This window comes from Phymastichus coffea, unplaced genomic scaffold (genome assembly GCF_024137745.1).
Source record: "Phymastichus coffea isolate CEN01 unplaced genomic scaffold, Cenicafe_Pcof_1.1 PCOF00039, whole genome shotgun sequence".
NCBI classification, from domain to species: domain Eukaryota; kingdom Metazoa; phylum Arthropoda; class Insecta; order Hymenoptera; family Eulophidae; genus Phymastichus; species Phymastichus coffea.
The window spans coordinates 2,386,889-2,410,299 of record NW_026706850.1 but is presented as its reverse complement, the minus strand read 5'-3'; the positions used below and the strand labels follow the sequence as shown (position 1 = coordinate 2,410,299).

The 23,411-nt window shown below is 39.6% G+C and overlaps 2 protein-coding genes across 5 annotated transcripts; one reads left to right on the top strand and one right to left on the bottom strand.

Annotated features, from left to right (window-relative positions):
- Positions 1–596: 596 nt before the first annotated feature.
- On the top strand, positions 597–23,298 carry LOC131663862 (calcium-binding mitochondrial carrier protein SCaMC-2). Of its 4 annotated transcripts, none has more exons than XM_058934577.1 (10): positions 597–791; positions 2,857–3,270; positions 4,587–4,713; positions 4,790–4,877; positions 4,979–5,090; positions 20,241–20,399; positions 20,787–21,044; positions 21,132–21,299; positions 21,385–21,639; positions 22,851–23,298. In XM_058934577.1, the coding sequence occupies exons 2-10, from the start codon at positions 3,055–3,057 to the stop codon at positions 22,923–22,925; spliced, it is 1,458 nt and encodes a 485-aa protein (XP_058790560.1). In that variant the 5' UTR covers positions 597–791; positions 2,857–3,054; the 3' UTR covers positions 22,926–23,298. The 4 variants fall into 4 exon arrangements, with proteins under 4 accessions (XP_058790560.1, XP_058790563.1, XP_058790562.1 ...); XM_058934580.1 differs by having other exon boundaries at positions 597–890; positions 2,953–3,270; XM_058934579.1 differs by having other exon boundaries at positions 597–890; positions 2,950–3,270.
- LOC131663863 (uncharacterized) lies at positions 12,474–13,893 on the bottom strand. The gene has a single exon (XM_058934581.1). It carries the CDS (start codon positions 13,806–13,808, stop codon positions 12,819–12,821), a length of 990 nt encoding a protein of 329 aa, XP_058790564.1. The 5' UTR covers positions 13,809–13,893; the 3' UTR covers positions 12,474–12,818.
- Positions 23,299–23,411: the final 113 nt, after the last annotated feature.

Sequence of the window (23,411 nt, the reverse complement as noted above, 5' to 3'; positions counted from 1 at the left end):
CTTAAATTTTTTTGTACTTAAGTTATAAAAATTATTTAAATTTTTTTTGTACTTAAGTTATAAAAATATACTTCAGTTATACGACACAGATATTCTATACTAGCGCTGCAATTATTTCATTTATTTTATTTTGTTAATTATTATGTATTGTAATATTCAATACTCTTAAATGATTTCTACATTTTTATATGAAAATTAGTGATTAATTATAAATAAATATAAGAACTGATCATTCTTTAAATTTTTGAATTTTTTATTTCATTGTTGACAAAAGTATCACCACAATTGCAATAATAATGAAATGTTATTTTGAAGTATCTTCATTGCGACGTTCACAGAAAGATCGTGATTGATTTTCACATATAGTTCAAGATCAAACTCTTCAATTTTTTCATTGTGTAACTTCATCGCAGTCTATATATTTCCATGTGAAATTCAAAAATCGCTATAATTTACTTTCGTCTACCATACCGACAGAGTCTAAAGAAAATGATCATCGAGATGTCGCTTTACCTCGGGATTTCCAAATTTCCAGGAAACAATGCTCTATAGCAGAGGGAGAGAGAGAGAGCGCAAATTCCCGTTGCGTGATGTACATGCTGTTAGGCAGAGAGTCAGAGACAGTTATTCGTGAATCATCGTGTTCTTGTCTGTACCGTATTCTTGTGTTCCTTAAAGGTTAAACGCGCGACAAGTGTCAATATAAACGTTTTACACTAAAGTTCGAGTGACATCCAGGAGTAGACAATGTCATAGTCCATATTAGTGTTCTTTCGGGGTGTGAAGCCAGAGTAAGCGTGTATACGCGTGTGGCATCACCGTCAGCCAGTAGTCGCACGTAAGCGACTCTGTGTGTGCGAGCAGCGGCATATTATTGCTTATTGTTGAAGGCGAGTCAAAAGACTTGCTACTGCTTACCGTGGATCTCCACCGTGTTGTAGCCTTTGCGATTTGTATGATAGTATGTCACCGTTAGCAACATCGGTTGAAGCAATTTCTTGGCATTATTTCGTGTTTCTCCCGGCTAAATCTTGCGATACGTCAACCCCGTGGTCGCGAGTGAAAGTGGGCCAAGGCGTTTTCATATCCTAGAGTATTCTACCTGTCTTTTCTAATGATCCTTGCATGAAGCAGTGTTATATGTACGAGTCTCCAAATCGGATGTCTTCTTATATTATCCTTCTGTATCATTGAAAGCGTTGTGATTAGTGTAAATATACGTATGGAATCCGTTCATCTTGTACGATAAAGACGCGGTTGCTGTCTTTCGCTTTTTGTGGGAAAGCTGCCACTCGTCATTTGAGTTAGTGTCATTGTTGCGTGTTAATGTTGCAAAAAAAAAAGAACGCGTAAGAATTGATCGAATTATTTTATTAGATTACGAAATTCGATTAACCGGTACGACAAAGTAGCACACGCGGTGCTCCGTGCAATTTTTTTAAATCTTCAATTCCACATGACAATCAGTGTATATTATTTTTCCCAACATATCCATTGAAAATCGTCAGTGGTCATTGTCACAAACAAACTGCCCTCGATTATTTCGTTGAAGTTAAAATAATGTGTGCGGGAGACATTTGCTGCTTGCGCCGCAGTGCAGAAAAGCCGCCGTCGCCGCCGCTCGATTTTCTTCCCCTCGCATACTGCTGCTGCCGCCCCTCTTCTCTTCCCGCGCGCGTTTTTTTCGCTCTGGAATTTTCATGAGTGAGAGAGAGAGAGAGAGAGAGAGAGAGAGAGAGAGAGAGAGAGAGAGAGAGAGAGAGAGAGAGAGAGAGAGAGAGAGAGAGAGAGAGAGAGAGAGAGAGAGAGAGAGAAATGCGCTACCGTGAGCGGTTATTTAACCGCGCTTCGTATTTAAAGTTCTAATGTGCGCGCATGGGAGAGCTTTAGTTTATCAAACGTCGTTCTGAGTAATGCGATAACAATCGATACACTGGCCTTTCATGACACGCTCAATTATTTTCATTGTGCGACTCGCATGCACTTGATATTTCGATTATGCATGTGAGCAGCGTGTTGTTTTGAGTTTGATTCATTCGACTCGCTGGTGAATAGTTTCTCAAGTATTTTTACAGTTAATGACTCATTTGGAAATTTGTTCTTAAAATTGAGTCGTATTCGTTGGAATATGAATGATAGTACGAATGTTTTATTGCAACGTGACACAAATTTTTACTTGCTCGTCAAAGCTAAATTAACTTAGGTAATTGAATTTTTCTCGTTGAACTAGAGAGAACTACATTAATTTATCGCGCCTGGGTATCACACCAAAGTTGAACAAATCTTTCGTGCTGTATGTGTGCATTTGGGGCAAACTGGCCGAATGCAATGCCACTAATTTTAGCTAGACCGTGAATGATTCGTAATAATACGAAAGTTAGAGAATAGTATTGATGCGTTTCTAGCCAATATATTTGACTATTTAATTATCATCGTGAGATTGGAAAATAATTAATTTAATTTTTGCTCGTTTGAATTGCAATCGCGCTATTTTTTCCATTTGAATATTCGAAAGAAAATTTCAATTTTTTTCAACGGCATGACTACTAGAAATAAGTTTACAATAGTAATAAAACTGATAGTTAAAGATTTCTTTGGCATTCTTGGTATAAAAAGAAGTTATCCATGCCCATACAGTCAATATTTACTTTTTATGACTTTTACCTATTTACTCTTGGACAGTTTCGATACAAGCATAAAGAGAATCCATTGTAAAGATAATCGAAGTGCAAGCCTACTAGTAAAACGCTTTTCTCAACTATTAATTGGTGGAGTGTCCAATGCCTACTGTATTGAAGAAATATTCTTATTATCCGTTAACAATGCTTTTTAATACTTTGTTATTTTATTTTTCAGAAACATTACCAATCATTTACAACTCACTGACTCCATTAACAATTTTGCATTAAAAATTGATAATGGCAAGCTCAAGGATCCAATATTTTACAGCAGTACCGAAACGTCGAGTACAGTATCCACGAATATTCCGGTACGCTTGAGCACACCTATATCATCGATTAAATCGCGAAACCATCACACAGTTACGATACAAAAATGCCGACGAGTACATTAGCGAGAGGTGTAAGTGCAGCTATAACTGCTCAACCAACGCCACCGCCAGCACACTATCTTCACGAATTGCCAGCTCAAGACGAGGAGAGATTAGGCATATTATTTAAATCTCTGGATCTTGATGGAAATGGCAGGATTGACGTGCACGATCTATCCAAGGCACTTTCTCAAGCTGGAGTGCATGAGAGATATGCTCAGGTAAAGGCTGTTTGATTGCTTTTTTTTCATTGTTCTCACAAAAGGGAGTTTAGACGTGGGAGGGTGTGTGTTAAATACTATTTTTACTTTATTGATTTTCGTGCGAATTTCAGAGATTCGGGAAAGCACGTTCTTGCTAAGTTAGTTTTTACTAAAGAAGAATTTGTACGTTTGAAACGTAATCAAAGTTAAATGAAACTTTATTTTTCGTTGAGTAAAATAGTTATCGATCGGAAATAAAAAGTGAAAGTTGAATATTCAAACTGTCTAAATATATATAATTATTGAATCCTGATTTTGGCAAATGTTATATTTATGCGAGTTTTCCAGTTTTGTAAAATTTAAATAAATTATAAATTTCATAAATTAGCATTCAAAACAATATTTTAAGTTATGTTTGTTAATTTTTAGCAAATTTTACAAGTCTTAAAAATCGATTTTCATTATATTTTCGAAAATAGCTTAACAAGATTAAATAGGTACATTTTAAATTCAATAAATCTTAATAGCATTAAAGCTTCTTAAAGAATCTATCTGTTGACTATTAAATCACGAAATTTAATGAATTTTTATTACTCTGATTTAATTAAAGTGACATCGTTGATGGAAAAGCAGTAACCCTTATTCGTCAAAATATAGTTTCGAGAACAAATAACTGTAAGAAACGTAATATTGAATTTGTAACGTCAATTTAAAAGATTCCGAACCGTCAAAGAAGGTCACAATCGGGTATACTCACGGTCACCTATAATTTAGTATGCACAGACACCTGCGGTGAACTTGAAAATTTTCAATGCGACTTCGATCACTGTGCTTCAATGTAAACATAATTTTCAAGGTGAAGTCACATTTGAAAGAAAAATTTTTTTTTGCAAAAATTTGCATATTTTTTTCATCAGGATATAAAATTGTTGCATGTTTATACTTTATTTTTCGAGTTAAATAGTGTTGAATAAGATTAACGTAATCACAAATATATACGGCATGTAGTATTATTGGATAATATTTAAAATGTATTTTATTACCATGTCTTAAATTATTGTCTGTTCGTTGCCAATAGATAAATCATTCCTTTGGTCAAACACTAAAAGTGTCTAGCTTAGTTTCGTAAGCGATCAACTTTTTGTTCTCTGATTCCTTAGAAAGACAAATTGAAAGCGTATTTAATTTGCTACATTTAATTTTTTGTACGGTTTCACTCGAGACAATAGGCTTTTCTTTGTACTTCTTCACATGAGCACAAAAGTAATGTGTCGCATTTTTAAAATTACGTTAATACATTAATTATTCTACAATACTTAAATTTAAATTTGCAGAAATTTTTGGCTCGTTCCGATCAAACGAAAAGTGGAGACATCTCTCTGGCAGAGTTCATCCATTACGTACGAGAGCATGAGAAAAATTTACGTCTGCAATTCACAGATCTCGATAAAAATAAAGATGGTAAGCACCGCAGAACTATCAAACAGATTTTACGTTTTAATCTTTTTCTATGGATACTATCTCTTTCTTCTTGTAGGAAGGATTGACTTAGAAGAATTGATAAAAGCATTCAAGGATCTTGGCATTGAAATGGAACGAGCCGAAGCGAAAAAACTACTTCAGAGGTTCGTCATGTATAAGATTTTATTAGTGACATCTAGCAATAAAACAAATCATTCAATAAATCCAACGATGTGGTTTAATTCACGTTATATTTTTATTTTAGGATGGACAAAGACGGAAGTCTTAACATTAGCTTCAATGAATGGAGAGATTTCTTGCTTTATGCCCCTACTAATGATATCCACGAACTTATCCAATACTGGCGACATACAACAGTGAGTTTTGATTAATATATCGCAATAATAATTGATAATTTTCTCAATATAAACTTTGATTAGTGGAAATAATTTTTGAACACTGCGGTAATAAAACGTGAGAAAAAGTATTCACCATTAAAAAAATTAGTCATACAGAAGTTTTTCCATTTGTATAGTCGGAAAGAGATTCAGTCACCTTCATCACTGCATAACAAAAAAATTTTGTTTTGAAAAGTTTATTACATTTTTTCATCTCGTGCCAGAGAAAGATAAAACATATATAAATATGTTAAAAAGTAATTTAGAAAAAAACGCAACTACCTATTGTCAAAATGGACTTAAAATAACATTAAAAAAACATTTACCTTTGAATTGCCGTAATGCTGTCAGAAATGATTTTCATAGGGTATATTATTAACCGAACTATTTTGGATAGCCCAAACAAAATTAAAAATAACTTGTATTCAAAAGAAATCGGGAAATTCTGATCTATATTTTAACTGTACTATGACTACTATTACTTTCTTAGCGTCTAACTTATTCGTCAATTTTAAAAGGTATATGTCATTATTGCAAATTCCATCTTTATCAACAACAAAATCTTGCAACTTATCGCTGCCAATGAATTTCTCGTATGGCGGCGCTGCGCTACACGTCTGCCAAAGCAGAAGACTTTCCGCGCCGTCTACGGCATCGACAAAAGTAGGGAAGCCACGCGATTCGTCGATCGAGGAGGGCTCGCCTCTCTCCTTTTTTATCCGGCTTTCGCCTCTGCCGCGCGTGTGTGACGTGGGTTCACGATATGACCTTCATTCCCAGCTGTTCAAGCACGGGCATGCGTACCGTTCTACAGCAGACGAGACGCTATCGCTTGACTTTTTTTGTTTCAGCATGGAATACTTTTGGTTTTAATTGAATTATTGTTCTTGATATTTCTCTTGTTTTATGGTAGACAAAAGTTTGTTATTAAAATGTTTTTGCAGCTTGGTTTAAGATAATTTTTGCAGGAGGAAAGTTTTTTGTATCACGTTTTAGAGATTGTCAAATCGTTAACTCACGTTTTCGACATCCCTCGGGCGATATTCGCGACTTTATTATCCAAATCAGCAAGCTCATTAATTTTTATCTAATAAAAAATGTTGATTTGAAAACCTTAGCTTATCTTATAAATTCTTTTCAATGTTATAAAAAAAATTTCCACCTCATACATTTCATTTTATGTCAATAATCTTGAAATATTTTTTAAAATAAAACTTTTATGAATACGTTGACGTATCGTCTAGAATTTTATATTATTTAATTTCTTTACGTGATATGCTATGATCAGAATTTATCAGTAAGAGATTATGAAAGGTTGTTTTACTCTACTCAAAATCAGTTATTTTATCACGAATATCAAAGCTACTGTTGGTCCACTGTGATCAAAATTTTTCGCAATTTATCGGATGAAGCAGAGGAAATTATGGAGCAAAATAACAGTTTCATAAGATATAAAATACTATTTTTATTTTCGATTTGATTAAGCGATCTCAACGCATATTATCTCAACAATTTCATTTAAGACTTAATTTAATATTTTAAAGACTTGCCATCTACAAAATGGCTACAAATGTTTACAAAATTATACTGCAATTCTTTGAATTTTCATTTTGATTTTATCGTATCTCGAAATACATTCATTTTCAATTGCAAGTACAGAGTACAATTATTGTGATATCTGATTGATTAAAGTTAAACATATATATGAAAGAAAAATTTCCTACAATACGGTTGATCTCACACACTAAATGGTTTCATATTTAATCGAAAATGCGGCGTTTTTTGTCAATCAATCAACGAAGAAATGTTCATAAAGACTTATCGTTCAATAACTCCTTTGGATTAATCGTCTAGACGTTGTATATCAACATTTATTAAAGTTTTTTTGTCCAAACCACAACAATATATTACATAATCGTTTCATGTAAAAAACTCGAGATACGCTCAAAATTAAGTTTAATAATTAGCTTCTTGAAGTACCTCACCTAAAAGCTTACTCGGAACGTTCTCGAAGTTCATTCTGTCAAAATGAAAGATCGTGCTTGCGACAATCGGAAAAAAAGTCATGTGCGCATAAATTTGAATAAACAGAGAAAAACGCACGCGCTACTTTGAATACAAAGTTTTATTTTTCATCAGAGATTTGTAATGCGCCAGACGCGCGTCAAATGACGTTTTATAAACGGTTGTCTGTCTGCTCTCTGATAAATATGCGATGAGTATTGTACACCGCGCATAATAGTGTGATATATTCGATTAATAAGTATATGGCTTGGAAAATTGACGATTACTTGGAAATTTCCTTGGCCATTTTCTATTATAAGCATCCATTGTATATACGAAAGTTATCGATTGCATGCAGCTTTTGTAAACGAAATTATATAAATATTTATAATGCAATAATTCGCAATACGATAAGTCGCCTGACATAGCTTTTTTTCAATAAATTTTGAGTGACTTGATACTTTGACATGAATTGCTGATGGTCAATTTCGCGATGTAAACATACAATAAATTATAATCATTTATGCTTACGTAACTAATGCAAAATTGCATGTCATTTGCATTTTTTTACGATATTTTACATTCGATCGAAGGATGCGTAATTGCCTTTAGATATTATACAACGGTTAAAAAAAATCAATATGGCTAAGTTATACATATATACAATTTGTCTTATCGACGAGCTGTTGCCCTCGAAAATGTTCTGCGAACGCGTGAAGTGTCAGAAAAGCGCAAAGTCGATCTGAACTAGTTTTCGTGCGTGTGATGATAATTTAGTAACGTCGGCGACGCTCGTGTCTGTTGATTGTTACGAATTGTTATAACGAGAGACGTGGTGCTGTAGGTATCAGACGCAATTTTTTCACACGAGCTTTTGAGGCAATAATCATATCGTGACTACTTATTTCCCCCCTTCGGTTAGTAACCGGTAACAATGATGTCGGCTTGTAAACAGATTTTTTCACGTTCAATTGTTAACAATTCAATGACATTGACTTTACTCGTAATTGGTTTTATTGAATGATTTATTGTTGAGAATGAGGAATACATTTTTGGCTGGTTAAAGTGGGTTTGTTTTATTTAAGACGCAAGAATTGAAAAATTGTTTTAAATCGCCAAGTACAGTTCATTGTTGTCGTGACCCATGTAGAAGATCGAAATTAATTGTTGACGATTAACAGGAGTGCATTTGTACTGCAATCGTCGAATGCAAGTTGCTTCAAGCTGTAGACCAACTAAGGTTGGCATATGTGCTTTTTATCAGAAATCACTTGGCTTATTTGGAAAGATTTCTGCCGAATTTTCCGATTTGTTGTCCGTTGCCGTCGCGGTCACCAATAGGGCTCCAAGGTATGCAAGTCGACCGCGCTCTCCTCTATCTCTTGCCTCGTTTGTCATAGGTGGGCGAGCAGTTTCGGGCTCAAACAACATTAAGCCGAAAACCCCGAACTGCTTAGTTTTGCAGCAACCACGTTGGAGATTAGAAGTCTCATCGTAATGAGCGAAGCTGCGAGAAAAATTGTCAATGGTCGTCAACTTCGAATGCTGCAAATTTGGATTCCGCTTGCTTATACCCGTACATTTATTCGTCCTGATTCGCTTAATTGTAGCTTAATCTACGTAAGATTCATTCATACCTTTCACGTTGCATTAAAGTTGCTGTTTTACGCAGTCACAATTATTCATGAATACATGTACGCACACAAAACATCACAATGTTTATTATTGCTCTAACAGCCATAAATTGTAAGCATCGTGATATTTACTGACTTCCTACATTTCCAAGTACTATGAGATTAGTGAGAAAACACTCTCAATTGCCACATGAACAGTACGTGCTAACAAGCACTTTTCCTCATGTACGCAAGCCACGCGACGAAAGATAAAAGTTGGAATTAGAGAGAGAGAGAGAGAGAGAGAGAGAGTTTGGGCATCTCCTGGCCAGACCAACGCGCTAGTGTTATTATTATGGCCCTTGGACCTGGTGGCTGCAGACAATAGATAGATTACGTACCTAAACCGGGAAAGTATTGGTAAGTCACGTGAGAATTGATGTACACGTGCTATGGGTCTGGTCTTGGTGCGTATACTACGTATTATGTTCAGCGAGGCCGAAATTAGCATATTTATGATCGAGCTGTGGCCGGAAAATACTACTTTTAGGCCACTGGACAAAGAAAGAAAATTCTTCTTTCCTTCGCGCTAACTGCTCGCCAGATACGTTTTTACGTGCCCGCATTTTATGTTCTAGCCAATGTTTTGAAGCAACTCATGATGGATTTCAGTAGTAGGCGATCGTCGTTTATCGATTTAATTTTTTCATTTCTTAGTAACTTAATGTTTTACAATTGATCGTTGCAGTCAAGAAGTTTTACGCCAATGCCAAGATTCAAGAAAATCATAACTTCCGAATCGGAACTAAAGCTAAAATAAAAGCCATCGTCGCGCCAAAATCCGCAGGTCATTTCGTTCGAAGCATCTCAGCTTTCTGCAGCTCGAAACATAATCGGTGTCGTAATAATCGAGGTATGTTTCATCAGCCAGATGCGAGAGATACCGACTGACGTCAGCTCTGTGCGCGTACACGCGCTTGCGGAATGAGGGCTGCGCTGGCTGCTCTCGCGATGCATACCGGCGTCAATGCAGCACGCCAACAGAGAGAAGATGCACGAACCCGTTTGAAAGATTATTGTAAAAATCGAATGGAGGTTACCACGATTGCGCTCTCGAATGAGGATCTGATCGGATGGAATCGTTTCGTTCAATGTTCCATTTTTTCCCTTTTTTATTTCTTTGTTTTTCGAGCGAGGATACTTGATTTTAACAAGTGGAAATAAGTATCGCGCAAAGACGAACACCACTCGAAAATGCTGTTACTCTTCATATGCAAATCCGAGTCTTTTGTTCGATTACGTTTATGTAGTTATTTCGCTCGCATAACCTTGGCATTATTAGGTAAATCGAGATTGTGCCGACAACTGAAAAATTCTATCTTTGACGACGAGTAAAGAAAAAGAACGATGCGCTTTCAGTTGTAAAATACCTTGTCATTGTCTGTTTCTTTTTTCCGAAAGTTTATTCCGAGCCATCGCCACTTGTGCGAAACACGAGCTACGTATCTCGACTTGAACGGCTCATTATCAATGATTACAGCTAGCGTAGATATTTAACTGTTTCATATGATTAGCACGTGCATTCTGGCGATTGCACCTATACTCATCTAGAAATCGATTCGAGCGCTTCTCTTTTTATCTGCGAATTCTCCGAAACTGAAGAAATTATACTTGTGACCATCGCAGTTGTTCGAATGTCAATGTCAGAAGATAATGGAATGAAAGGTGGAGTTGTCGGGCACAAATCTATCAGTAATAACAAAGGAAGAAGTTATTGGTAATAAACTGACAAATCGACATTTTTGCCGATAACAATGGCTTTAGACGCTGGTAATAAATCATCTTCGTTTGACAAGTTTTTTCACGAGCCAGTCCACGATAGCAAATAATCACAACGAAGCCACACGTGCACGTGAACTTCCTGTTAACTCTGTGCAATGAAGCATACGCACGATATGAATCGAAAATGGCACGGAAAAATGTGTGCGCTCGACGACGAAGAAACGGCACACGCGCCCGTACAATTATAGAAACCCCAAAGAAGAAGAAAAAAAGGCAATTGGACGGAAGCCCGCGCGATGATTGCGCAAGTTGCACTTGTGCGGTTCTCTATCGCCCGCGGGGATTGAATTACGAGTGTGCGCGATAAAACGGCGATCGAGCTCGTTGGATTTGGCCGTCAGCACCGCAACGAGTTTTCCTCGTAACTTTCTGTCGGCGCGAGAGTATATCCCGACAATGGGACGTTTCGTGGAAATCTACTGTTTAATCGTACGAATGATAACTATATGTAATCGTAGCTTCGAGCTTGTGTTTACTTGAGATTGGCCCACCGGTTGAACGTAAACACGGGCATTCTTCCGCGACGTTTGACGATTGACGCGATAGCTCGTTGCAAGTTCACAGATTGATTGCGCATTGCATAACGGCAAATAAAAAAGACACTAGCAAACGGTTTTTCTTCGACAGATCGCGCGGTGAAGGAGACGAGCGGTAGATGCGCGTCAGCGCGGAACGGAGAACTTTGAACCGCGCGCACTTGGCGAAAATGACGATGACGCAACCTGAATTTGTCGTCAATCTCAATTTACGCTATCCGCCGATAAGCTTGCGCAGTCTGCTTGTCACACCGCCGCGTCTAGCAGCCGAGCGAAGGAAATTTGCCTCTCGAATGTCCATTTAAATATGCCAAGGCGCAGAATGTCGATCCTCGATCGGAACTTGCTTCAACGGAATTCGGCGACGATCGGTTCGAATGGGCATGCCCGACATAGTCGACCAATTTAGTTCCGAACGATGGCACAGCGGATCGGTCTAATTATAGTGACTAGTCGCGATAAGATGCGAAATTCGAAATTAGAAATTGAAGCCTTCGCGTGTGAGCTGACTACGCGTGACAAGTGACAAGGCGTTTCTCGAGAAATTCCCGCCGATATATATAATAATGCGCGTACGACTGACGACATGCGGCCCTCCTGCGAGCGCCGACGGCGACGAATAAGGAAAAATAAATCAGAGCCACGCGCGCGTTATTATTTGCTGCTCGAGAGTTGTGTGTGTGTGTGTGTGTGCGCGCGCGCGTGTGTGCACGCGCGTCTGTAATACGCAAATTCAAGAACTCGCACGCACGCGAAAAACTCTGCGGACGCATTAACAGCGAGTCAGCTGCTCCACCTCTTCTCGTATATAGTAGCGCCTCATTTTCTTTTACCTTGGCGCCACTTTCTGATATGCGTTTTCTTGATGTTCTTTATTTGCGTTAACGGATGTGATCTTGAGTTTTGAGTAGCCTCGGAATGGTATTGTTAGTATTGATTGAATCACTTGAACGCTTTATATACTTATGAACATTATTACAATTTTCTTCATTTCAAAAAGAAATATTGCTCTGTTAAAATAAGCCATTTTAATTATAACAAACATATTTTCTTGATTTGAGTATTTACTTGAAAGATGCAGCGAATTTAATAGTGTAGTTTGAAGAGTTGAGAAGTGCGAACGTGGGAATGGAAAGATATTTCAACAGCAATCGAATGATAAATGGTAGGCATGTGACAGGGCTAAGTCAAAAAATGTGTACCAAATTAAAATAGTCAATTTTTATCATTATTTTCTTTCATTGAAATCTAAAATTGCCAAGAATAAGTGACTGCATTTTATTTCGATTAACCAAATTATAAAACGAGCAACCCATCAAATTTCGAATAATCATGATCTTAAAATGAAATAACACACAGGCTTTGTTACAAAATTCATTTATTAGTATTGAAAAACAAAGATTCACATTGTAAATTAATACAAAATTCACATATAAAAATATTGACAATCAATAAAAACATATCATATGACAATTATACTTTCGAATATTTTTAATTAAAAAAACACTATGCACATTGTAAATAAATACAAAATTCACATATAAAACAATTGACAATCAATTAAGCAATATCGAATGATAATTATACTTAAACAAAAGTATAGATTAAATGATAAAGGTAAAAGGTTATTTACGAAGCCGTCGGATTTCGTAGAAAATGTCAAAAAGATTCCGAAAGACAAATAATTATATTAAAAAGAAAGATCGATGACATTACACTCCCATAATAGCAAGCAGCACCGCGACAATAAACAAGGCCGAGATGTTGCTCTTGATGACCTCTTCGCACTCGGAATAAACATGTCCAACCTTATTACAATGGTAGCACTTCTTAGCGTTCGTATCGATGCCTTCAGCAGGCAGTCGAAACTCATCGACATGTTCTATTAGATATTTCTCCATCTCAGCTAAGGTTGTAAACTGGTCGAGCATTAATTTCGAACGGACATCATCATCTAAACCCAAGACCACGTACTCCATAGTCAAAGCCTCGTTGAGGTTAATCTTCTCAGCCAGATTCTTCATGTCCGTTAAATAATCATCAAGAGCTTCGCCTTCGAGTTTTTTTCGTTTGGCCAACTCTAAGTGAACCCTCGCAATCGACATATGCTTTTTCTGATACTTCTCGGTAAATTCCACTTTGAAATCCGAAAAAGTGTTAATGTCTCTTCTCAAACCAACTAACCACTGACGAGCCTCGCCGTCGAGTGCCATTTTCGCAGCGAAGAACGTTTGTCTTTCCGACCAATTGTAAAATGCCGCGATATCGCAAATCATCTTTAACCAGTATTCGGCGAAGTTGGTCGGGTTGGTGCCGTCAAACTTGGCCAACATGAAACCGGCGTATCTCAACGAGCTGTCCTTCGTCTCGTTCAAAGCTGCCGGCGCGAGACTTAACATACCCCTGCTGTATTCTTTGCTGTTTTTCTTCAAAGTGGCATACGATTCCTTTAAAGTGTCGTTCGCTTCCTTTAAAGCGTCGTTCGTTTCCTTTAAAGCGTCGTTCTCCTTCTTCAGTCGTGTCATTTCCTTTTTGCACTCTCGTAGTTTGCACTCGAGATACTGGCAGAACTCTTGCATTCGGTCGCGTCGTTGACGTGAATTCAGACTGTTCCGCGGCCGAAAGTCCATGCTTTCTTGTTCCCAGCATTGCGGTATGTGATCGAAACCGAGACTCTCTACCGCGGCGACCGACGCGTTCATGATAGTTGTCAAGTCGTAATTTTGGAAAACTGAATCCGTTAATTTGGAAAGCTAAACACCGACTGAGGAACACAACGCCGAATTGGCCTTATAGAGTTTGTTTCGACGGAAAACGTTGAAAGAGAAGAATTAGTAGAGGATAATGCAAGTTAGGGCAATTGGATTATGTCAAGCTACGATCTACATTTAGAATTACAGCTGATCTAACATTAATATATTAAGCCTAATCAGAAAATGTTTAGGTCAATATAAATATTGACCTAAACATTTAGTCAATATAAATATTGACCTAAACATTTATATATGTACGTATGTGTCCGGTAAAATTGAGATTGAACATTACTATAAGTATAAATTATGCGCATACAAATTGGATGATTTTACAAAACTAAACAAAAAATTATCGGAAATAACGTATGGTACAGTATAGATGACAGTCGCTCATTACTTCGCGTTGCATTTGCAAAATTGACTATATGAGTTTGAATATTACATAGTATTTGAATATACAATGAATTACAAACAAACATGACATTTTATGGTTGTTTTCGAAGTGTACATATATTTTAACACTCTACCCCTTTCAACGTGAACCGATGTGATAGAGTACTAAATATCCGGGTTCGAAATTTGCCAATCCTTTCATGGACGTACAAAAATTTATCCCTGTTTGAATCTGTCGGTATGCAGGCGTACATAGCTGAAGATGAACTTCTAAATCCGATCATTTAAATTTTCAACAACGAATGCGTCATATCATTCGTATTAAATTTTTTCTGATGCGTGTCATTAGCGTAAACATGGAAATAATTTTTGGAATTTCCGATTGAATCATCCTCATCTCGTCGAAAATCGGCGGACTAAAAAAACAACAATAATTCTGCTCGTACTTGGTATCGCTGCTGCTCAGAGACACTGCATGGAGTATTAACCTTTTTAGGCTTGACGTCACAACGAGCGGAATAAAACACAAAATGATTCTCGCTCGCATGAGAGGAGAAATCCACGATCTTTGCATTTTGCGCGACGTGTATAGAAAACTCGTTTCTCTTTCTCTCGCTACATCCGGGAATCACGTGAAGCTTTTACGTACGATTACATCGTGCGATTTCACTGTGCGTTGGGATTTTCTTTTTGGATTACTCAGTGACACTTGTGATTTAGTGGCGTTGAATAATGACACTGATAGCTGTGTCTGAGATAATTAAAAATGATTTAGGGTGTCTTTTCTACGACTTAAATTTCAATAAATTCCTTAATTCTAACGGCCTAATAGTATGAAAAACAAATAATAATTTGCTTTTGGTTCGCTCAACCTTTACTGTGATTTTGTAAACTCCGTTCAACACCAAATCATCGATATAGGCAATCAGACTCGAACGAGAAAAAGAAACCCTTTCAGAGCATCGGAAATACGAGAAAAGGGAATGCCGGAGGACAACGACCCTTTTGTAGTAGATAGCCCGAGCGCCAAATATCGGTAAACCTACATTTACGGCGTCCTTCTCGTACATTGACCTGAACTATCTAGAAAAGTCCAGCGAATGTTTGACAAAAGAGCATATAAATATAACGAATGTAAGGAGAATCGGCCTTTGACTCGCGCTTTCGCGCGTGGCTCTTGGCTTTCCCTTTCCTCCGTACACATTTCGTTGACTCTTTCCTTGTCGCGCTCATGCGGATAAGATCAGTCGAAAGGTCGTCTGTTTTCATTGCCGTCGCTGCGAACCTTGCCGATTGGAGGTTCAATTGGCGTATGCTCGGCGGCAAGCGCACGCGCGCGCGCGCGTAGAAAGCGTCTCCTTGAACGTGATTGTGACATTGAGAAACTTTTACTTGCATAGCATAACGCATAGCCGTACGCGTCGAGATAAGCGCGCTACCGATCTTTTGGCTTTGGACGCAAATTGCGTAAGGGCAGACTCCACAAGACGGAATTCGCGATCGATGAGGTAAAATTTAGAAAAAAAAAAAAAGTCAATGGATAAACAATAAAGAGAGGCTGAAGCGCCCACGCGAATACCGAGCCTGGCCGTCGTCATCGTGTCGTGCAGTTGCGGGACAGTCCCGCCTCTGCGTCCGACTCTCCCTCCTCCCGGCGCGCGTCTTACCATTACTATTGGGCTGCCTCCACCGGCCGAGCTCAGTCTCGGCATTGGCGTCCGGCAGTGCGCTTCGTTCGAATGTGATGTGCGTTGGGAGCTACTCGATATCAGTGCCCTCGTGAGAATCCAGAAGAGAAAGTGCGTTGCTTTCGGCTCGATCGGCCCGTTGCCAACAGTCGGCGAAGATGATGCGCCAGGGGGAAGTGTTCACGGGCAACTGTACCGTATGCGTGGAGTTCCTGCAGCGCTACCACGATCTGCTGCAACGGGTACGTCTGCTCTGTCTCTCTCGGGTACCATAACCTAAACCTCGGTCCGCTGTGCGAGCGCGCGGAGCCGTTGACCCCTTTCAGGCGCGCGCCCCGTGCCCGGCTGCGTGCATGGTACTACGGGGCCGGCGCCGAGAGGCTTCCCGAGCGTTGGCGATGCCGCGGCAGCGCCAAACAGCCGATTTAAATATAGGTTAGCCGAGCCGCTTCGTCGGAGCGAAAGCCAGGCGCTGCTAAAACCGTCCAGTGCGCCGGCCTTTAACGCTCGGCATACCCGAGCTCTTTGGTGGTCGGTCAGTCTGCGCGATCCCCGGTGTCGCCGGCAAAGCGATTCCGGAAAGGGCACGCGAAGCAGCCGGCGGTTGGTAGCAGTGCCGCCGATGTTCCGCGCGCCACGCCTTCCCTGCGAATTCGCGCGAGGCCACGTCGCCGCCGCGAGACGCGCACGCGACAGGGCGACGAGTTGCGAGTGACGCTCGCGGCATGCGCTCAAGTCATCTCGTCGATGACTGACCGACTTTGCTTGCGAACATCCTAGAGCGTGACGTCGACGCGCGCCTATCGACGGAAAGTACGCGCTGATAACGAGCGTCAGTGTGCCGCCGAACTGTCCAACGTTTCTTTTTTTTTTTCTTTGTTTCTGTTTCTTTCCTACTTGTAAACAGCTGATTGACACGAGGGTACGCGCGCGCTGCCAAGCGGCCCCTTCGGACTCGTCGACGCTCGCCCATGAGTAATCGGTTCTCCATCGATTATTATCGGTCACGGAAAAATTCGCGAGCGTAACTCATTGGGAGATCGAGCTGTAAAAGGGAATGCAACTCGACGGACTTGTGCGTTGTCGAGTCCCGTTCGGCCGCGAAGAGGAAAAAATATAGGCCGCGCGCGTTAATGTGAGTCAAGGCTGTGCGCGCACGCGGATATCTCGACTTTGCCGGTGAATTTAAAAAAGAACCGTTGACGAGAGCGCGTTGGGATTCCCGCGGAGGCGCGCGCGCGAGACAGCATAGACTCGCGGAGGTGAGAGAACGGGGGGGGGGGGGGGGGGACGTGTCCGGAAAGCGTTGTTTCGAGCGCACTGGCCGGGGCCTCGGGTTGGCGAAACCGAACGACGAGCGAAAGGGAAAGGGTTCAACAGGTGTGCCGCTCCTCTCGGATTCGTCGAAGATCAACGGGTGGAAAGCTCGGACCGAAGTTCGGCTTGGACGCGCGCGCTCAACGTCGGGAACTTTTTCGCACCGCCTTCGGCACAATTGGCCTTTCACGACGATCAGGCGACATTGCGCGCGACACACGTTCGCCGATAATCAGACAGCGCCGAACAGCTTGTGCGTTTCACTTCGTGAAATGCTCGAAAAGTATGAAAGTGGAAAACTCGATTGCGATAAGAGCGGACGCAATTCGCTCGCTAATCACGCCTCGCGGCGGTGGAAGCTAACGTAATGAGTACGATTTTTACGCTACGAATCAGAGGTCAAAGCACTCGCTCCTCGATGTAGCGAGCGCAATTCTTACTATGCGCGTACATTGATTTGACACGCATTTCGAAAGCTAATGGAACTTGCCAGAACAATGTTCTTGCGATGCGCTTGAGAACGAGGAACCTTTGAGGATTTGAATGATCTGCCAGAGCTCGTTGCCAAGTCTCGTGTGTGCCGTAAAGATTATTGCGAGTTTAGCGCCAATTAAACTTTTACTTCCTTATAATTTCGTTTCGAGCTGGAGCTTTGAATTCGTTATGAATTTTCCTGGCATGCCTTTCGTCTAAGAAGCCGACGGGCGATCGTTGCGAATTCCGGTCGAATGAATTTCTAACCGACATCCTTGAATTCACATCTGCAGAGGACAACTGTAATCGGCGCATTTCGATTGGACGAATACGCTGGCGAGCACGCCGCGGAGCGTCGTCCGCCTCGCAATTGATAAATCCGCCGCTATCCGCAGCTGTCCGCGAGTTGAGCAGCGTCGAAAGCGAGAGTGACGCGGATCGAGTGGTGGTCGCACGGCGGCCGAGCGCGCCGACCTCGTTCGCCTCGCGTCTATATAGCGGCGCAAGCTCAGAAAAGGGGAGCAGAAACGCGCCGAATCCGGCCCGCACTATGACATTGGGCCAACTGTCTCGCGCTGACTGTACTCCCATCCTGGCAGCCAGTAGCGATCGCGAGCTCGCCGTGTACCGCGCCCGGGGCTCCTCGCGTTCTCCTCGATTTATTTTGCCTTCCGTCCACGCGCTCGCGAGCTCGCCGAGCACGCCAGGATGGACACGCTGGACAACATCGACAGCGACTTGTTTCTTGAGATGTACGTCAAGTTAAGTATATCCATGAGGCGCGTGCGCTCCCCGTGGAATCCGATTGTCTAGTTCGCGTGCGTTTTGTCGCTCGACCGCGTATTCGAAGAACCGTTCTTCGCGCGCGCACTGCCGCCGCTTTCGTACGTGTGTGCGCGCGTGCTTGCTCGAAAGCTTTTGTGCACACGTTACGTAACGGATGCAAGTCGCGTTGTGAATTATATTCGTTATATAAATTTCGATCGATGAAACTTTGCGTGCGAGTACATTTGGACGAATGTGATATTGCAGCTTAGCCCGGTTCGCTGATACCCAACAGTGAACGATGCGGCAGGTGTATGATCGTCAAAGTGATTGCTTCTCGAGCTCTACGTAGCGAGCGTTGATTGCTTTTCAGAACGCAACGAATATCGTCTTGTCGATATCAACTAATCGCGGTTCGGTCGAGCGTCACGTGGACGATGTCAACGGACAGAGTCGACGGTGGGAAGACCCCCGTGAGAGTTTGTTTGCTTCGTGCAACCTCGAAGCTTTCGTCGATAAGACGGACAAGCGCGTTTGCCATTACTGATTCAAATTTCTTCGGCTTGTTTGCTCGACCAGCAAGTTTTGCACAAAACCAACAGGCACATATATACAGCCAAATCAAGTGTAGGCAACGAAAGTCAAGCTTGCAACGACAACCGATAATCAATCATGACGAATTTGTAAAATTGAAATCGAACCGGTTGGTCCTTGAAATTTATGCATGCAACTTCGTTTACGACCGTTACGTAAGCTTCGAACGGTCTCGGTTCAATTATTTTAACGTTAAAAAATAAAAAACGTGTAACCGAGAAAATGCACAATCTCATGCTCTAAACCTTTGTGCCGCAGAATCAAGGAAACGCATTATTCAGATAATCGCGTTGGCTCATTATTCATTTTCCGCCAAGTTCAGCAATCGTTATAAAAAAAAAAAAAAAATCAATCGAGCTGTAATTGATACGTAAAGCAAAAATCATTGCTTCACTTTGTCGGTTGAGCACGAGGTTATACCAATCACTTGGCATGATTTTTTTGTTCAATATTCTTGTCTCGCGAGCTTTGAATCTGTTGCTCGTGTTACAATCAATGTCAGCGTCTCTTTTTCATGTGTGAAATACGTACGGGTCACGCCTCGGGCCTGACGCGTGTCCATTCGGAATCGGATGACTGAAAGAGGCAGCGTAAATATTGCGACGTCGTTTGCAGTTTCTGGGCTTGAACTTTACATCTGAATGAGATGAAAAATTATATGCCACGCGATCGATCGCTAAAAAATTAACCTTCGGTTCTTGGTTACGAAAGTTGTGCCGACAAAGAACCTCTCTCTCATTGAACTTGAAACGACTCGAGCTGTCACGCTGATAACGGAATTGCTTACTGGCTTGTGACTCACGCGTAATTGCCACAAGACTAAATGGATATCAATTTTTAATAGTCCACTTTTTTTGAGGGCACGTGGCTTGGCATAGCTGTTTCCAATCAATGCTCCGAAAAAAAAAAAAAATTTTTTTTTTTACTGTCTGTCGCGATGAAATTCAGACGAAAACAATTCTGACCTGCAGTGCATGCGCAGAGAAAGATGTATCGAAACATGGCAAAAGTTGGCAGTCTCGAATTTCCGCACAAGCTCGTCGTTTATGATGCCAATCCTATATTATCTCCTGTAAATGAAACAAAAATTCTGTTTTTATCAAATGGTTGATCGTGAATTTGAAAGAAATATGTGTGCTTGTGCTTACAGTATATGGACATTGGCGAAGACATCGGAGTGCCCGATGACTTCACCAGCAGCGAAATGGTATCTGGCATGTGGTGGCGGCATCTGCTTGCTGGTGGTGTTGCTGGTGCGGTTTCACGTACCTGTACAGCACCGCTTGATCGTATCAAGGTCTACCTCCAGGTACGATTTAGTCTACATTCCTTTTGGAATTGATTCCATAAAAAACAGGTTATGGCTTTTGTTTACTTTCTGTTTTTTGTTTTTCTTTTTTTTTTTATTTGTGATAGGAGAAAGCAAGTGCATTATATAGACTTTATTTATTTATAAATATTATTCGACCACAAAATTAAACATCAGATTGATAAGAGACTGGTGGTCAATGTTTACTCGAGCATGCTACCACTTTGTTTCTAAATGTGCATATACCGTTTTCGATAAAATATTATTGTTCAAGCTTCAATGAATACTTTCTCCATTATAATTACAGCCATACAGATAGGAAGAAAACTTGAAATAATTACCTTAGTACAAATCAACCTAATTAGGAAAAATGTTGACTGATTCTAGGTACACGGATCGCGACAATGCAACATCATGAGTTGCGGTAAATACATGTTCCGTGAAGGTGGCATGAAAAGTTATTGGCGTGGCAATGGCATCAATGTACTTAAAATCGGCCCCGAAACGGCTCTAAAGTTCATGGCCTACGAGCAGGTGAAAAGAACGATCAAAGGTTCTGACAATCGTGAGCTAAGTATCTACGAGAGGTTCGTCGCGGGTTCAATTGCCGGTGGTATTAGTCAGTCTGCCATTTATCCTCTTGAAGTAAGTTGTTTTTGAAGTCGAATACAAAAAGATATTTAAAAGGTTCTAACAAAATTGTTAACGCGTGCTGCTTCCGATTTGCCACAGGTGCTAAAGACACGGTTAGCACTGCGAAAGACAGGAGAATTCAAAGGCATTGTCGACGCGGCGGAAAAGATTTACTTGCAGTCGGGTATCAAAAGCTTTTACAGAGGCTACATACCCAATCTCATCGGAATCCTGCCTTATGCAGGAATAGATTTAGCTGTATACGAGGTAAGCCTTCTCACTCTTGTTTATTTCAAACCAACGCTTATGTCTGCGATCCGTCATTAACGTTTCAATATCTCTGCCTATGTAGACGCTAAAAAACAACTACATAAGGACGCACGACAAGAACGAGCAGCCGGCAATATGGTTGTTGATTACGTGTGGTACGGTCTCGAGCACCGCTGGCCAGGTATGCTCGTATCCGTTGGCTCTAGTCAGAACGCGGCTGCAGGCGCAAGTCGCGCCAGAATCCGGACCTAACAATATGGTTGGCATCTTCACAGACATATTCAAAAGAGAAGGAATACGCGGGCTTTACCGTGGCCTCACGCCTAATTTCCTAAAGGTGAGTACTTGACTCTCTGTTTGAATTTAATTTTATCGTTATGAATTGAATATTTAATTTTTCTGCACTTCAGATTTTAAAGTAAAACCTAAAAATTTTTAGTTTTCTAAATTTACTTTTAATGTAATGCCATAAAAGAGGTTTTACCAAATAGCTCTTAATAGCTTTTGAAGCTTTTTTTCAAAATCTTGCTGAAAAATATAAATTTTTAAAAATAACAAAACTGATAATAGTAGTAATATTTAGCGTGCTTCGCGGGCTCTTTCTTTTGTTTTTCTATTATTTATTACATTATTTGAACTTTTTACATGCCTACTGAGAAATTCTAATAGGCACGAATAAATCATGTTTGAAATACGCTACATCCATCTATATGCATTGATGAATAAAAATAGAATTTACAGCTATTTTCTCACAAAACCCAATGAACTTTTACTCATTTCAAGATATATCTGAAAAATTATCCAAAAGTTTGATTAAACCTACGATTAATAAATTTTACTAAGCTATAATACTAAACATTACATACTTAATAATAGAGGTTATGACCCCAGTCTTATATTAATATGAATAATGCATTTAACATCATATTTTTTTCTTGTCTCATTGAAAACATCTGTGAACATTCTTCAAATTGAACATTCTTCAAATTAATATTCTGATAATTAGTTTTCATCTCCCGCATCCTCTTAATTTACAATCTACAAACATAAAAATGTATTTTTCCCTAGTTTATTCTATTTACCTCTCTCTTTAAACCAAATTTTAAGATAGTATTAATTTCAGTATCACAGATGGTTATAAAATAATCAATTTTTACTAATAATTTTATAACATAATTTTATAATCTCTTATGTTCTCAAAACAATTTATCAATGGCATATTTATATGCCAATTATTATTCTTACAGATTACTTATCAACATTATTTATGAATGGAAGTTACTGTCCAAATATAAATATTACACTTCTAGATACATGATACAAATATTCAAATATTTCAAAGAATACAAAAATTCGAAATTAAAAAAAAATTAAAAATAAAATAAAAGAAGAAAAGAATAAAGATTAGAGAATAGTAATAGACAAAAATGTTACCATATTTAAATAACTCAATTACCATAATCATTGAAATAATAAATATGATGCAAATTCAACTACACGTTTAAAAGTAATTTAAACTAAATCATTTCCATTCATCTTTTGTTGCAGGTTGCACCAGCAGTATCAACCAGTTACGTCGTGTATGAATATGTCCGATCAGCGCTAGGCGTCAACATGACGTGATGAAAATATTACCTAGGTTTATCAATTTTTATTAAATTATTCTGTAATTTTACGCTAGGAGTATACAGTAATAATGCAAAATGAAATTTGACTAAATGAAATGATAAAAACAACGTGAAATACCGCATGCGTGCATCGTTAGAGTATGTGACTTGCTGGAAAAAGGAAACAGGAAATCCAATAACTGCGGCGTTTTCTCTTTCTAATTAATCGTAATTTAATTCAATTTATTTATTGTTAAACGACGTTGTAAAATTTTCTCGAGAGCCTTTGCGACTTCACCGTTTCAGGTACGCTATATATTTTTACAGAGAGAGTGATATTCATTTCTGCCTATGACGATAGAAAGATTGTTGAAAAAAACGTGAGAAAATACTAGATATATGTAAACAATTACAAACACTTTTTAGGATAGCTGGGAAAGCTTGTCTCTTAAGTTTTATTTGCTCGATTATTTTTTTCTTCGGGTGATTCTAGTTTTTTTTT

What these genes read in the sequence shown, in the direction of transcription:
- LOC131663862 (XM_058934577.1), top strand. Translation starts at nt 3,055, where the DNA reads ATGCCGACGAGTACATTAGCGAGAGGTGTAAGTGCAGCTATAACTGCT. An exon ending in TGCATGAGAGATATGCTCAG is followed by an intron (nt 3,271 to 4,586) that starts GTAAAGGCTGTT and finishes TTAAATTTGCAG; the next exon opens with AAATTTTTGGCTCGTTCCGA. An exon ending in GCGAAAAAACTACTTCAGAG is followed by an intron (nt 4,878 to 4,978) that starts GTTCGTCATGTA and finishes TTTTTATTTTAG; the next exon opens with GATGGACAAAGACGGAAGTC.
- LOC131663863 (XM_058934581.1), bottom strand. Translation starts at nt 13,808, where the DNA reads ATGAACGCGTCGGTCGCCGCGGTAGAGAGTCTCGGTTTCGATCACATA.